Source organism: Eublepharis macularius, chromosome 11 (assembly GCF_028583425.1).
Source record: "Eublepharis macularius isolate TG4126 chromosome 11, MPM_Emac_v1.0, whole genome shotgun sequence".
In the NCBI taxonomy this organism is placed as follows: Eukaryota; Metazoa; Chordata; class Lepidosauria; order Squamata; family Eublepharidae; genus Eublepharis; species Eublepharis macularius.
The window spans coordinates 12,683,936-12,701,148 of NC_072800.1; the positions used below are offsets into that span (position 1 = coordinate 12,683,936).

Below are 17,213 nucleotides of genomic sequence, written 5' to 3' on the forward strand. Positions count from 1 at the left end.
CAGTCACCTCGAACTTTGGGGAAAAGCAATGTACAGGCATTTAAATAAAGCCAATAGCCTCAGAAAAAAACCTGGCAACCGAGACAACACTCATATACGTACAGCATAGATTAGTATTGCAACTAGATTTATTTTCACTATACATCTTTCATATGTAACTTAAGTTTAAAGACAAATGTCATATTTATAACATTTTAATTGGTTTAACCCTTCCATATCTGGCATGATTGATCAGAGAGGATCTATCACTATTGTAACTTACCAGCTACAACTGTCAGTGTAGGGCACCACAGTGGTATAATCAATTATTAAGAGAGAACAGATCAAGATGGGTAGCTGTGTTCATCTGTCTATAGCAGTAGAAAAGAGCAAGAGTCTAGGAGTACCTATAAAACTAACAACATTTGTGGTAGGGTAGGAGCTTTCGTGAGTCAGCTCACTTCAGATAACCTGAAGAGGTGATGTATCTGAAGAAGTGACCAGTGACTCACGAAAGCCCCTACCCTACCAGATGTACCTATAAGGCTAACAAAATTTGTGGTAGGCTACCATAAATTTTGTTGGTCTTATAGGTGCCACTGAACTCCTGCACTTTTCTACTACTAAGAGACAATAATCATCTCAAGACAGCCTTGTGGTTTAGTGGGTAATGCACTGCTTCAGAACGGTTGAAGAAATCCTTTTTTTCCAGGTACCAGTTTTAAAGTAGTGTTTCCCCCAAGAGAGGGATAACGCTTTGTAACAGTGGTAGAGCCCTCATTGTACAATACTTAATTTTACACCTATTTGTATAAAGATTGTAGTCTGGGAAACTCCTACAGTGCCCACCTGGAGTGATGCAAGTGGATCTGGGTGATATCAACACAGACCTAACATAAATGTTATGAAAATGTATTATTTTACATTATTTACATATCCGCCATTTGAACTCGCATCGAAATACAACACTAGTTCTGAACACAAGAAGCTTCTCCCCATATATATACAGCTCCTTCTACAGAAAAAAAACCTCTGATAGGTGCACAACTAGCCATTCCCTTCACCGGGTATGGCTAGGAGCAGGGTGAGAATTGGTCAAGTGTTGTTCAGCAATGCAACACTGCTGCATTTCAACCGGTGATTTTCTTGTGCCCTCGCCTGGAAATTTTTCAGGCTGCAACACTACACAGAGTCACTGCTGTCGATCTTAAAATATAATGGATATGCTGTTCTTCTTCCATTTAACCTTCACTCAGCGTTTTCTTGTTTCTCTTTGCCACTGACTTGGTGTGACCCTCCTAACAGCAGAGGATAATAAATAGCTTATGCCAGGAAAATCAGAGTTGCAACAGGATACATCTTCAGCTGACGGACAAGCAGACACCATAAACCAGAATGAAAAAGAATATTCATGCTTTAAAAGAGAAAGGCAAAAATAAACATTTCCATCTTTAATTTTGGATTAAATGCTGGTATTTTAAAAAAAAACCCTAAAACCGAAGTTAGGATATATCACACAAAAACAACAACAACACTAAATGCTGTTTCTTTAACTTTTGCTGGCGGTATTCTTTGGTTTCAGGTTCCCGCTTTGAGTTAGTATCTTGATCACGTTTTGGACATCCATTCCTTGAGTAAGAGAAAAGAGGAGACCCCAATTATCTTCCATTCAAGCTTTAAATGAAAATTGCTGTTTCAAACCATTGGTAAATGATCGCTACACAGGAATAAATTCTGGCAGTTTACAATGTTTGAGAAAAGCTGAAATCTTGCAGAAAAGCGTGAAGGACAGCCTGCACGGACAGGAAACCGCCATCTATAGGAGCCAAGATGCCCCGCTGTCACGTAGCCACTGAACGTTCTCACCTGGTATTTCTACATTTTTAGCAGTAGTTGTAAATAAGAGTTTTTAAGTCTATAAACTTGTGGGCTAAAAATGTAAACAGCACACGGCTATACAGCCCGGAAAATCCACAACAACCATCGTAAACAGCACAGTCCCTACCTAAAAGTTAATTGGGCATTTTAGAGACGGTGTTGATCAGATGGCAACTAAACACTCAAGCAGATGGGGCTGTGGTTAAGGGATGGAGTTTGGGATCGAGCCTTCCTTCTCTACTCTCAACTGCCACCCCGTCCCCCAATCCGTTCTGAAGCTGACAATGGCACTTCCATGAACTATGCAGGAGGGGAGAACTTCTTGGAGGAAAAGCAAGATAGAAATTTGACAGAGAACCACAGTTGAACACAGCCAGGGTTTTAAGCCAATTACAAAACTCCTGTTGAGAGAATCAGTGCTTAGCACCATATAATCTTAATTCTGAACCTGGCTCCCAGGCAGACAGAAAACCCAGAGACCAGGGCCACATACAGACAACAGATACCTTATGCAGGTCTGGAGGAGCCCTCAAAGGGGCAGAAAAATCCCCGAAGTGTTAACCATTGGTGGGGAAGCAGAAGAAACACTGACTTTGTTTGCACAGGCAACGTCAAGGAAAGAGACAACTGTTAGGGAAAGTGGTCACTGGTGATGGTGGAACGGGCATGGCCAGGGAAGAGAAGGTGGCAGATGGGCAGAAAGAGAGGACAAGCAACTGGTGGTGGTTGGTGGCGTAGATGGATGATGGTTGCTGTGATGGGCAAACAAGAAGTTTTCAACCCCTTCTTTCCTGAGCTCCCACGCACGCAGGCCCACAAACACACAAATAGAGGGAGCACGTTTGCCACAATGTTCTCCTTTCTCCCTCTCCACTGCCAGGGAAAGGCGGCAATGAAGCAGCATTGACAGTGACCAAGGCAGCACAGAAAGTTCTGGCAGCTGCCCCTCCCATTATACTGTTCATTATGTGTTTAATTCAGATTTGACTCAACCTATTTAATATCAGTAAAATCAAAGAATCTGGCTATTGACTCCTACAACCTCTCCCACCCCCAAAGGAAAAAAAATGAATGCAGAAACCAAATTACCGCTGAACGTAGGGTTGGACTCAGCTATTTTCTGTAAAGTGGCAGCGACTTCATCGGCATCCATATTTCTTATACTGCTGAAAAATTTTGCAATGACTTGACTCTCAGATTCGGATGGCAGCGAAGGAGAAGGAACAGGTACATTGGCCTGCTTTTGAACTGAAGAGGGAATATCCTTTCCTTGGGCAGGGCCTTGGAGGTCCCGAGAGGCGGCACTTGGCCCTTCAGCGTCACGAGGGGCAGCACCTTGCTCTTGGGCAGCAACTGGCTCTTCAGCATCACAATCTGGTTCATTAGGTACTTCTTGAAATGTGTTTTTGAAAGTTCCAAGTTTTTGAGTTTTAACATCTTTTGAAGGCGTGTTTGTCTCTGATGCTTTTCGCTTAACAGATGTCTTAACATCGGGATTTGTTCCCGTATTTTCAAAGGACTGTTCGACGGGAAGCTCCCACTCTGAAAAATCTGACAGAGAAGAAAAGCTGGTAACTTCTTTTTTTAGGGGTATAAAGAGAAAGATAACAGTTCTCGCTTCAATTCAATCTTCTTTTCATAAACCAAAACTACAGTAGCACCTGGGGGAGGCAGAACTATCCTTGAGGAACGCTCAAAACATTCCGTTTCAGTAGAAAGCCATCCACCTCCTTCCCGGCAATATTTGTGTTAGGGTCCTACCCTGACTCATTAAATTCAAATTCCTCGTTTTGGCGGATACAGCCTTGAAATGTGTGGACGATGTCTGCTACTGGACTCTTTTTGATTTTGATTCCACAAATACATTCTGTGTAGAAAAAAATCTGGCTTTCTAACATCAAATTGCTGTCCTGGGTAAAGGAAAATACCATTTCTTACCACTGTCAGAGAGGGAATGCACCCTCACCCCAAAATAGTCACCACCTCACCCCAAAATTCTTACACACAAAAAAAGTTATGGGTTGCAAGCCTTACTAGCATAATGTCACCTCTTGGAAACATAGCGCAAGGCCACAACTTATTACCAATCCTTCCCACTCGTCTGCGTCTTCTGTTGTACAAATGTGTCTAGCTTTGATCAATAATAGTTTGCATCTCTAAACCAACCCTCCTCAGCAATGGACTCTGTCCCACTGGCAGGCTGAACCCCCCCCCCCAGCTCCCCAAAGCTGTCTTTATCCTCTTCTATATGTTTTCCAGGAGCTCTCTTACCCATATCACGCCCAGCAGCTCCCGCAGAGGTCCTCTGTTCTGACTGGCCACCCATATATCCGTATGGCTGTCCCTCATTAGAGTTCTTAAAAAAATAAAAGACAGCAAGATACACATGATCTCCTATCTCTAAATCCATAATCAGAGAGAAACAACTTTATAAAAAGTAAATAAAGCTGATTTCCCAAAAGGTGCATCAAAATTCAGTACATAAATGTGTTTTTCTTAGTGAATGCTTGCAAAGGGATAAGCCTCCATACAGAGCCCAAACAGGTTCTGTTTTGCTGTAAGGCACTTAGCATTTCATGAGCTCCCAGTCTAAAATAAATATGGCTTTTTTGGTACTTAGAATTCAGAGTTTTCCACAACCACGTCAGACTCCTGTAAACACAAACATTTCAGAGTGTTTCAAGACATTAGGAAGAAGTCTATGGGAAGGGGGTGGAATAAGAAGTGTTAAAGACTCATGCTTCCTCCTTCCATGTTTCAGATGGTACAGATCTCAAATTCACACGATATTCCCTGATGCTAGGTATGGGATCCACCTCCACATGCATCTGTGGTTTACAAATCTTTGCCATTAGTGAGGTGCCCAGGTCCCACTGGGAAGGTTAAAAAGGAAGCAGAGAAAACAGAAAGTTGCCATTTCTGCCCTACTCCGATTGCTCTGGAATTTTTTAACACCCTAAGTTGCTCTTTGCTTTCAGGGCCTTAAAATAGCTGATTCTCTTTACTTTGCCTCTCTATTTCCTGCCTTCATCATTATACCTAATTGTGAACTGAGACCTAGAGTCTGGATCAAAAACTTCACACGCTGGATCCAGAAATGAGGGGGAATTTTCTACATACCTGGCAGAAGCCCCAATTTTCAGAAAATTCAGAAATCTTTTTTTTTAAATATACTGGGGGTGGTTAAAACACCTCAAAATAAGCAACATCTCTAGGCTTTAAAAGATGGATGCCCACTGAGATCTTACAAGTTAATGTTCTGAGATTTCAGTGGCCCTTGTGGGGATTGCTAGGCAACCACAACAATGTTGCTGAGCCATCCAAGCTTCAGTTTCTGTCAGTCAAAGGTGAGGGGAGAAGAGAGAGTGAAAAAGGTAAAAGATGGAAAGGACAGAAGGACACAGGGAAAGGGGAGAGACATAGTAGCTGAAGTGGGGAGAAAAGAAAAAGTCAGATGGGTGGAACAGAAGAAAAGGAAAGATGCTGCCAAGGGAAGGGAAGGAGGGAAAGATGAATCGAGAGGGAGGGTACAAAAGGGTTGTTAGATGGGAGAAAAGTAATCAGAAAAAGGGAGTGGCTATGGGGATGATGGGGCGGGGGAGAAAAAGGAAACAGTGTGAGGAAAGGAAAGCAAGATTCCCCATGCAGTTCCCCACAGGTCCCCCACTTGGTTTTCCCTATTGTGAAAACTGCTATAATAGAAGATTCAAGGTACCTTAAAACAAGTGGGAACATACAGTTTGACCACTGGAGACAGCCATGACCTAAGCAGCAGAATCTTGTACTGGGGAATTTAAATTTTGCTCCCACCTCACCCATAAAACCCATGTAGCTGTAGCATCTTAAAAGCAGTATTTGGAAGATACTTAAATTACAACACAATTTTTTTTAGAAATATTAAGAGAGAATTACTTTCTTTTTTGGTTTGTAACGATATGTAACCAGTGCAGTCGTAAGTTTTTGAGTAACCCTCAGTACAAATGCAGCATCTTCTTCATCTACTATTTCAAAACTTTTCTGGAAAGAGATACAAAATGCCATTAATGCTTTTTAAGACACACTCAAAATGTGTAGCATGCAGATTTTTCAACGTAGAACAATTTACAGCTTTAAAGAATAATTTCTATGCATACCGCAGACATAAGCCACTATTTTTAGGGATATGTTTTTGTTTTTGTCCACAATATGCTATAATATGTAAGATGACAACACTCTTTAAGAGTTCAATGATGTCAGTGTTAGTAACTTTAATTCTATATCCAAATGTTACATCTGTGTAAATGCAACAAAAACAATGAACATGCATTTTCCTCCATTTATGCATCGCTTCCCCTTCTTTCTCTTTGTTGGCTCCCCCATGGCTGAAATTTGGATTGTAGCCTCACTAGAGCAAAATCCTTTTCTTTTTGCTTATCACCAAGTACCACATACATCAATGGCACTGGATAAATCACTAACAGCACCACCAATATTAATAATGGGCAATTTTGACATCAGTACAAAAGCTGCTTCTATACTAAGTCAGATTACTGGTTCATACAGCCTAATATTGACTACTAGCAGTTCTACAAGGGCAGGTATCAAGTAGACATGGGCATGAATCGTCATGAATCGGGCATGGGCATGAATCGGCAGGTGCTGATCCACTGATTCCCTAGGCAACATAGGCCCAGAATGTCTGCAGAACTTTTGTTGCCATGGAAACCCCAATCTTAGCCCACATAACCTTGATAAGCAGCTCTCCCTGCCAACCTGAGAGCTGAGTAATGTGGGTCTGTGCAAGTTTACCTGGGAACTGTAGTCAGAGACTCCTTCCCCTCTATGTTTCCCTTCTCTGTTTTAAAGAACAGGATGGTGGAGTAGCAGCGGTGGTGGCAGCCTCAGCAGCTCCTTCTGCCACTGCTCACTGCTTGCCAGCTTCAGGAACCCTTCCCTGACTCTCTACCTCCTGTCCTCCTGCTGCTCTGACATGCCTTCCCACCCACCTCCCCACCCCCAAGCTCCCTGGAGCAGATCCTGAGCGGATCTGCTCTGCTCAGCTTTTCCTTCGAGAACTTGGAGGTCGGGGGGGAGGGCATGTCAGAGCAGCAAGAGGACAGGAAAGAAAAGTCAGCAAAGAACCTGAAGAGAGGAAAATCCAAAAGTCGAGCTCTGCTTGACTTTTCTTCCAGCAATGGCAGAAAGTAGGAGACTGGGAGGGAAAAGTCAGCAAAGAGAGCCTGAGCTACTTGGAGGGTGGCTGGAGGAGAGCATGCTGAAATCTCTCTGCAAGTTTGGCATCTCTGAGTATGAAGGGGGCCATTGAAGTGCCTCGGGTTCTGACGAATCACAAAACGAACAAATTGTATCGCGAAATGGGATAATTTCATGGAAGTTCGTGTTCCATGATTCATGGAATGCAACAAAACACGAAACTCTCATTTAGTTTTTTTCCCGTTTCGTGCCCATCTCTAGTATCAAGGCAGATATCTTTTTGAAGCCTGATAACATGCTCTGCCATGCAGTTCTGGGCCTCCCCTTGCCACACACTTATTCATGAAATACTGTATTTTCCAAGCTGAGCAGTAGCATATGTTAACCACATACCAAATATTTTAGTAAATCTTCATTGCTAGACAATTCTTCAGAATCAGAAACTTCTAGGAGCTCTGCATTTTGTTGTTGCATGGCACTCTATAAAACAAACGTCAGATTTTTTAAAAATCATATCAGAAGTTGAACTCTACACAAGGTTACTTTGTTATTTACCAAGAACCTAAAGAACCACTGAAACATATGAAAATATTTTGAGTATTTCAGTAATAAAAAGATGATTTTTAATCTAAATAAATACTTGACTAATGATCTGGGATACCTTAATACTTTAAAATCAAGCTTTCAAGGAAACAAAACAATAAACTCTCAAAACATTCCAGTGAATAATTACCTGCTCTGCCTCCTTATCTTCTGATTTGTTGCTGTCACACCTTATGGAATTTAAGGGAAAAAATCTATGAAACAGCATCCATTTCAGAATAAAAAGAACTGAACTGCAGAAGCTATGAAAACAACACGAATTCAGCCCAAGATGATAGCATCGAAGCTTCCTGTTAATCTCAACAACCCTGAAAATTCTATGGTTGACATAGGTTTGCAAACATCTCTGCTTGGTCTCTGATTCCCTTCTGTCTCTCGTCCCCTTCAAAAGCTTTCTCAAAATTCACCTCCTTCATGAAATCTCAATACATATCCACAACCAAAAAAGTCAAGCCTGCACAACTTGTGACGTATCAAGTTGAATGCTGCCCCCCCAGCCATGTACTGTGGCCTGCCAGGTTCTAAACTAGCCTATCCTCCTCCACACACATCCCAATTTTGCAGTTGCAATAACCCAGGTTTATTGAGCCTCTGGTGAGCTATCTGGCTAGGATCCATTTTGTATATGTATTTGGTTAAGTTTATCGCATAACCCTCCCCCCTCCATTGCAACGTTCTCACAATCTGGATTTAGAATGCATGCTATTTGGGGCAGGGACCTGTCCTGAAAAGTGTCACGGAACTATATAATAATAAATAACTTCAGTACAGATTCAAGTAATATATTCTTATAAAAGGCAGCTGTGTAGCATATATTTATCTATCCTGCATATATGGAGCTGGATCCTGCTGATAAGAACAGCAGTGGCAACCTCCTCTGGCACAAGGCACGTGTCTCAGACGCAAGAGGCTCCTTAGAACATCCTGCATCAGGGTAAGGGGCCACAATAAGTGGGGTGGATCTACTGAATCCCACCTTCTGGCAGCTGCTGGACCAAGGCAGCAAATTTTCTTGAATATGGAGCTCATGAGCTGAAGAAGTGCTCATAATTAATGCCTTTTTTAAAAAAAACAAGTATTTCATTTTCTGTGGGCACACCCAAGAAACTCTCTGAAAGGGGCTGCGCTGAAATACGGACAATGATCTGGGATAAGCAGGGCTATTTTCTCTTAAATCTTCTATCTGAAGGAGCTTGTAATAATGCAGAATGGCTTGAGTTATTACTCTCTGGCTCAAAGGCTATAACCAATCCAGCCAGCAAAAACAAAACAAAACGTAGGTAACTGTGGGTGTGCACCCAAATGCAATTCTCGGAGAAACCGAGCAAGCAAGCACATCATGCTGCCTTGATTGTTCTGTCAAAAAGAGTCCAGTAGCACTTTTAAGACTAACCAACTTTATTGCAGCATAAGATTTCGAGAATCACAGTTCTCTTCGTCAGATGCATCTGACGAAGAGAACTGTGATCCTCGTAAGCTTATGCTACAATAAAGTTGGTTAGTCTTAAAGGTGCTACTGGACTCTTTTTGATTTTGCTACTACAGACTAACACGGCTAACTCCTCTTGATTGTTCTGCAGTCTGTGTAAATCAACAACACGAACAATGTAACCGTCACCTACTAACTACTGTAACACTGGGTACGCCGGTGAGCAAGCCATAACTATGTGAGATGTGGTATATGAATTGTTTGAATTTGTTGGATTTGTAACTGCTCTAAAGAAGGGGAAACCGGAAACGGGACCTCTTGCTAGCTGACCCGTTGCAGTTACAATTTGAATATGTTGATTACAATTCAGAACTTGATTGCCTGTTGACCAGTGACTCTGGCAACATACGTGTGTATTTTGTATACTGACACTTGGATGAATTCTTGTAGAGGCTCTTTAGCCCTATTATAACTGTATTGGCTCTGCAGACATCGGAGATTGGCTTGTATGTTCCCCCCCCCCTCCTTCTTTGTAGAAGTGAAGGTGTGATATATGTTCTTACATGTTTGCTTAAACGGAATTTGTTTTACTGCACATTTAGAATTCACCTTATGTACTAGTAAATTTTGTAATTTTGCATAAAAGTGTGTCAAGTATCTTTTAGTGTTACAGTAGTTAGTAGGTGACGGTTACATCGTTCGTGTTGCAGCTTTATTCCGTTACTCTCTCCATTTTGTAGTCTGTGTAAATCAGGCTATTGTAACAGACCTATCTATTCAGCAGCAAACGTGCAATTTCTTGCTGATCTGACCAAAAGTCAAAAGGAAGTGGAAATCGTGAGAAGAAATTAATACTGGACTCCTTGCAAATAGTGCAGTGAAAAAAACAGTACAGTACAGGATATCCTCCACTGTGCTTGCCCCACAAATAGTACAGAATATTTCTGTACTACTGGAATGCAACGGAAAATGCAGCTGGTCTGAAGTCTTGGAGGAATGGCCCCAAGAAACATGAAGCCCCCTGAAAAGAAAGGTTATCAAACTGGCTTCAAATATGCTCCAAGAAACATGAGTTGCCTGTATTTTTCCCACATGAAAGGGGTGGATGGATAGGCATTCTGCTTTTTGATCTGGTAACAGCACACTAACAGCTAGACTTGGAGGTGTTGCGGAGAGCGCCTGCGTCCCCCGGCAACCAGCAATGCATCTCTAGAAGAACCCCACTTGTGCTTTGAACATTACAGACCTAAGAAATCACTCATATGAAGATTCATATTCTAATATACAAAAAGAGGTTTTGAGCAGTCACGTTCCAGTGGAGAGACTCTCTTTCGGCAGTTTCCTAAAACTACTTTCAAATAAAACAGAAGTCCAGAGGCAACTTAGAGACCAACAATATTTATTCCAGCTTGATCTTTCTGAAATAAATGTCGTGAGTCTCTTAAGTGCCACTGGACTTCTGTTCTATTTCGCTACAACAAACTAACATGGCTTCCTGCCCTGGTCTTTCTAAATAAACTTAACTTAAAACCTACTTATCCTTTGTTGATTCTGCTGTGGATTTAGGATCTTTCTTCTTTCCTCCACCTGCATCATCTACAAAATAAATTAAATGCATTCAGTAGCTTCAAATTGTGGACTTACATTACAATGCCTTGTATCAATGTCACTTGAAGCCATCAAAAGTAGGAGGAATTATTCATGCCATTACCGGTCAGTTCATTTAACTTTTATTCTACTGTCCTATGGAAGAGTGGTGTAAGGAGCATCCCAAAGATATTTTTAAGGATATAAATATGAAATCTTCTTTTATCAAAGGCTGAAGTGTTCAGACAGGCAACTTAGACTGCAGTAGCAAAGGAAAGGGCAGCTATACATTCAAGCCTTGACTTTAAGCCATGAAGAATCAGGTTAGCCAAGGAATTTTCTTTATTCACATATTGACATGAATCTCTTTAGGGAAATGGGAGACTTAACTATACCAAGGAATATCAGTCTTTGATGAATAAGAGAGTATTATATCCCCCAAAACACGGAAGTGGGACTCAAGGCTGTTTCATACAGCATTAAGGGCCCGTCACAGGATCTCCACGGCAGCCCAATCGAATTTTTGTATTCAGAGTACCCACTGTAACTCAACCACCTCTGCTTGTTCATTTTTATCTTTTAATATCATTTTGAAATGCAGATGGAAGCCCTCCCCAACCCAATTACCAACACAACTTCCACATATGCATACGCATCTATCTATATTATGCTGCTGATAATGTAAATGCTATCATTAATCTTTTAAAGTGCTCCAGGTATATTTAGTTGTTTGGCGAGTGCCCACAAACTCTTATCTACTTTAGATATGTACACAAATATGCATGTCTAACAATGCTTATTAAACATAAGCACTTACAGACCATTCTTCAAAGTGAGCTCACATCTTATGAGCCATCAAAGTTTCCGGTTTACATTGAACAGCATTCCATTCTCACAAGCAGCATTACAGATCTGATCAAAGGTGACCATCAATTATCACAAATACAGGAGGTCAAACAGATTTGAGTATAGGGCTTATACTCTCTCAATCTAACCACTCACCTTCAGCAAACCAAGTGATGAGAGAGTCTTTAAACTGTACTGAATATATGTCATCTGTAAAATGAAAGAAGACATGAAAATATATTCTAGAGTAATGTTCGCACTTACTTTCAAAACTATATTTTTGTAAAAACCTTTTAAATGCAATACTTCAATTGAAATAATTTAGCAGTTTCAAGAAAAAACTTTTACTGAGGTCTTTAAATATGCACTTAAAATTGTGGTACTATGTTATGTATATTATGCAATGTTAAGTTCTGATGGAAATGCAACAAAAAAAAATAGTTTCACAAACACTGACTGGGGGGGTTGCTACTGAAATTCTTCAAAAACCTTAATTAGACCATATCTAGTTTCTGAGCTTTTAACAAACTTTGCAATCATTTTCTCTATGACCAAGAGAACTAAATGAAATCCTTCACACTTATCTCTAAATGACATCAGACTGTGACTGTAAGTCAACACACTAGTCTGGAAGTAAGTGTCACTAATGGCATAATTTTCATAGTAAATGTGTTTACAGTGGGATTCCTATACCCACAATAAGTTATTTCCATGCACAGCAAGAATGGTGGAGCATTCAGAGCACAGGATCTGAGAGACCTGGGTTTTGAATCTTCACTCTGCCATGGAAGCTAGCTGGATGACTCTCACTCTCAGCCTAAGCTACCTCACAGAGTTGTTGTTATAAGGATTATAAGAGGAGAAAACAGAGTTGCACTTACCTGTAATCGTTGTTCGTCAAGTGTATTTTGTGCAGACACACTTTGGGACCGCATACGCATGCAGGCCAGCTGTGGAAAGATTTTCTAGCTATTAAAATCTGTAAGGGGGTGCTCTGCCTCCACTGCGCATGCGCAGTGATTTTCCTGCAAAAAACGTGGGTTGTGAGGCAGAGGGACCCAAATTCCCTCAGTTCTCCACAGCCACCACAGTAAAACAGATGGGAGCAATGATTTTTTAAAAAAATTCACTTGCAGTGGGGCAGGAGGGAGGGAATGTGTGCCTGCACAGAAGACACTTGACAAACGGAAGATTTGTATTCACTTACCGTGAAGCTTCCTTTCTCAGTGGTCCAGGAATCGGGCAGTCCTTACTTTTAGGATATAGCTCCTCCTCTCTGAAGGCAGGATCAGTCAGCTGATTTTGATCCCGGAGGGGAGGGGCTTGTCCCTGGAATCGCCAGTCTGTTCCCAAGCCCTGACTCCCCATCATGATAAGAAGAGGGAAAATAATAACTCCCCTCATTTTTTTTTTAGAAATAAGAATGGGGCAATGTTTTAATTTTATTTACCTCTTTCCAAGCTAAACTTATTTTCAATGAAAAATACTTCATAATAACAGTTTCTAAGGCACACCAACAAGCCAAATAGACATTGTACATTGTTGGAGATGGCAGTGATAGACCAAGCGACAGAAGTTCCACAGAACACACATTCCATTACCAATTCAATGCACTGATTTTGTGCAAAAACAGCTTGAAATTGATATTTCTTGGTCTACACTGACCAAATTCATAGGAGCAACAGAACTAACAGTGCAAACAGCCACAAAAGTCCCACAGAATACCCTTTCCACTACCCTTTTCAGGCAAGAAAAATAAGGTGGAAAGGACACTTCCTCTTAGTCCACACCTGCCACAATGACAGGGCTACGGGAGTCTTCATATACTGTTAAATTTCATCCACAGCTTCTCTAGATCTTGATGGAAAGGAGAGAAAGTTGAGTGTTGTGCTGTCCACATATTGGTGCCCCTCATCCACAACCTCAAGATGATCTCTTCCAGTGGTTTTGTGTAGATTTTAAAAGCATTAGAGATAAGATGGAGCCTTATAGTTTGATGTTGCCTCATTGGTTCATCCTTGTTAGTGTATTTTCTGTTTTTAATTTTTATTTGTATGTATTTTACAGTTTGTTTTAATGTACTTTAAAGATTTTTTTGTAATTTTAATTTTATTAATAGATAACAAATAAACAATAACCATTACATATATAACAAATCAATCTGTAAACAATACAAAGTTAACATAATATCTTCTTCATTTATCAGGAGGGATTCTATTACTGTGCTCTTTTGATCTACTGCATTAATATAGAGCGCAGTATCCATTATTTGTTATAGACTGTAATACTTTCGATGTAGGTTGTAAATTGTTCTTTTCAATATAGTCCAAAAACGGAAGCCACTTTTCAATAAAGCTATTATTTTCTGTAAATTGTTCTGCATTTTGTAAGTCATTACTTATCTTTTCTAAAATAAAATGATTCCAAACTTTGGAGAACCAAGTCTCAAGTGTTGGTGGTCTATCTGATTTCCAAACTGTCACAATGGTACTTTTGGCTGCTATAACCCTCAATTTTTTTTAAATAGAAAGGTCCCTCCCTTGAATCCACTGGGAGGAAGACTATCGTCCCAACTCTTCGTCCAATCCTAGAAGTCGCCCTGCAAGAAACTTGGGTGGGCAGGACTGCCTCACTCCTGGACCACCGAGAAAGGAAGCTTCACGGTAAGCGAATACAAATCTTCCATTCTCTGGTGGTCCTAGGAGTGAGGCAGTCCTTACTTTGGGGACATACAAGAGCAGTGTGCCCCAGGGTGGGTAGTCCGGCTTCCAGGCCTAGATGGTGTGTAGTAGTATCCCCCTGCTGAAGGTTGTCTCTGGGGAAGACAACTTATCTATCCTATATTTCTTGATGAGAGAATACACTGATTTCCATGTGACCACCTTACCAATCGTTTCTAATGACTAAAGGATTTATAGGCTGTGTCATATATGCCATCCTCCATATCTGCCATGCATGTATTCTGTGTTATGTGCTGATCCTCAGAGGGCATGGGAAGTTTCTTATTGATGCTAAGCTAGTGGGTTATCTTACAAGTATTTACTTTCTCTTTCCCTGCCGCTTCAAGCAAGTGTCCTTGAAGGCCAACTGCAGCTGGCTCGAGATGTATCCTTCTTGGGAACTGAGATGATAACATTCTTTACTCGGTCTAGCCTAAACCTATTTTCTCCCCTTCAACCCCCTGGCTCTTTTACACCAGAACTTTAACAGTCACTGTCCTGAAGGCGGGAATCTTCCCTATAACTAACACGACCAACCCAATTTACGTCACTTCTGCCAATCCCGTTGTCTGAGCACCTTGAACTTGATGGATCTCTAATAAAGTTACTGTGTGATTGCTGTGGAGAACAAGGGGGATCTACCTGCCAGGAACTGACAGGCTGCCTGTGTCGCTGTTTCCCTTAGTGAGTGCACCCTGACATCTATGGGCATCCCCAGACCTCTGGCTTGACATGCCAGAATTATGTACCCTCTGCTTTACCTACTTAGCCAAGAAAAGGACACTCTGTGTCCCAAGGAGGACCTCCTGCAAACACACAACTAGCATCCCAGACTTCTGAAACACTGTTTAGTCCTGCCCAAGTGGATATCACATCTCTACGTATGTCAAGATAGTGAGATCTTCATTCATTCATTCATTCATTCATTCATTCATTCATTCATTCATTCATTCATTCTCCTTCCATGCTTTGGATTAGGTTAGAAGGAGGGAAGTACTATCTCTCCTGTCCTATGAAAACATGAAGTTCACCTTTGGAAGACAGTTGTTTTTATTCATAACTTGTTCTACCATCTTGGAGGAAAGGGCATGGATCTCTATCTACTGCTGGTGCCTGCCATTCTGACACTTGTCTAGCTGATCTTATTCTCATCGGAAAGATGGTTTTAAAGGTCCGTTCCTTTAGGGGACATGAGGTCATAGGCTCAAGGCATCTTTTGTATAATGCTCTCAATACCAGATAAAGATTTCACATGGGAAAAAAACAGTGAATCCTTGGAAGATTCGACAATGAGGTCCCCTTTTAGAATCCACTGCCATGAAGGTGATATATAAGGGAACGTCCCTTCCTAGAACCCCTAATTGTTGGGATGGTCACTACCTGTTGTCTAAGGGTGCTAGTATTAAGACTTTTCTCATCCTCACTTAAAGGAAAGATAGTAACTTCCTACTTAGCCCCCAAAGGTTACATGACTCTATCCATGCACTCTTCTGGGAACCCGGCAGGAATTTTTTATAGACACTGTGGAACTCTTCCTGGAGGCTAGCATAGTATCAATCATGCCTTCTGCTTAGTCCAACCCTATTAGCTGTTTGTGTTCGACCTCCACACTGTGAGGCTTGCCAGAGCTGGTCAGGGGTGTCGTATTGATCCCTGCATCAATGGGCCCTCCTGCAGTAGAGGTGCCAGGGATCCATGCTTGAAAGATTCTTCAGGTTTTGAGACCATGTCTTTCTGGACCTGAAGGTTGCTATTAGCATCACTTCTGCTCTTTACTGTGTGATCTTCTGGACAGCTCTGAGCAACAGCTGTACTGTGGAAGACATACAGGATGTGTAAAGGCAGCTTGCTGCTCACATCATCTATCCCTATGGTTTGAGGGTTTCTTCTTCTTGCGCCTTGTCGAAAACTGTGGTAGACCAGTTGGGGAATCTCTCTAGATAGCATCCATTCTGTTTGGTTCATCACTCTCTGACTTAGCCAGTCCACCTCGGAGTTGTCCTCTGTATAAACATTTATGAATGTAGTGACCTGTGGGAAGATTCTGAGATTCCTTTTTTTTTTGCATGTAATTTGTGTTTTATTGATCATGGACAATTTTATTATATGTTCTGAGACTGATTACAGCTATTTCATTTTAAAAAAAATTAGTTTTTAGTTCCAGCTTATTCTGATAGCAGAGTTAATAAAAAATCTTACATTTTTTGGTTACATGAGATTTTTTGGTTACCATGCATTTCATTTCGTCTCTATAAATTTCATCATAGTTATATTATTTTTCGCTAAGCTATTATCACTGTGAGTCCACTTTCTTTAATTCTAGTACTTTTTTTAATTTCCTCCTTCATTTAATTGTGTTTTGCTAACATACAGTTATGTCCCTATGTTATACTTCCGTTCAACCCATCTATAGAGCGGGGTTTATTTTTGTTTCCCATCATATTTTTCCAATATCTGGCATATACTATTCTTGCTATTGTTATTATATGAATTATCAAATATCTACTTTGCCTATTTATCTCCTCTGGCATTATATTTAGTAGGAGCATTTCCGGTTTGAAGGGTATATTCATTTCTAGCACCTCTTGCAGCAATTCATGTATCCCTTTCCAATATTTCTTCGCTTTTTTACATAGCTGCCATATATGGAAAAAGGTGCCGGTTTTCTGTTTACACTTCCAGCACTTATTGGGGTACCAGTACTTTGGGATACATCTTTGCTAATTTTCTGGTGTCACATACCACCTATAAAACATTTTGTATAGGTTTTCTTTGAAGGTGGCTGATTTTGTTATTTTGATATTTGTTCTCCATATCTGTAGCCATTGCTCCAAATCTATGCCATGCCCCAGGTTTTGTCCCCACTTTGCCATATGATCTTTTAGTGCCTCCTCTTCTGTCTTCAATTGTTTCACAAAGGCATATAATTTTCTAATTAGTTTTCCACTTGTTTCTAACAGCAGCTTAGCAAAGGGCAT

At 40.9% G+C, this 17,213-nt stretch overlaps 1 protein-coding gene across 1 annotated transcript in view; it reads right to left on the reverse strand.

Annotated features, from left to right (window-relative positions):
* Positions 1-110: 110 nt before the first annotated feature.
* The window catches only part of LOC129337659 (uncharacterized), a 50,015-nt gene continuing 32,912 nt past the window's right edge, over positions 111-17,213 (reverse strand). Inside the window, exons 10-17 of the mRNA XM_054991545.1 lie at positions 11,672-11,725; positions 10,618-10,678; positions 7,784-7,823; positions 7,444-7,530; positions 5,770-5,874; positions 4,129-4,213; positions 2,947-3,408; positions 111-1,608 (exon numbers count right to left, since the gene is read on the reverse strand). Of these exons, the coding sequence (XP_054847520.1) occupies positions 1,529-1,608; positions 2,947-3,408; positions 4,129-4,213; positions 5,770-5,874; positions 7,444-7,530; positions 7,784-7,823; positions 10,618-10,678; positions 11,672-11,725 (974 nt within the window). The 3' untranslated portion in view covers positions 111-1,528. The remainder of the gene's footprint in view (positions 1,609-2,946; positions 3,409-4,128; positions 4,214-5,769; positions 5,875-7,443; positions 7,531-7,783; positions 7,824-10,617; positions 10,679-11,671; positions 11,726-17,213) is intronic.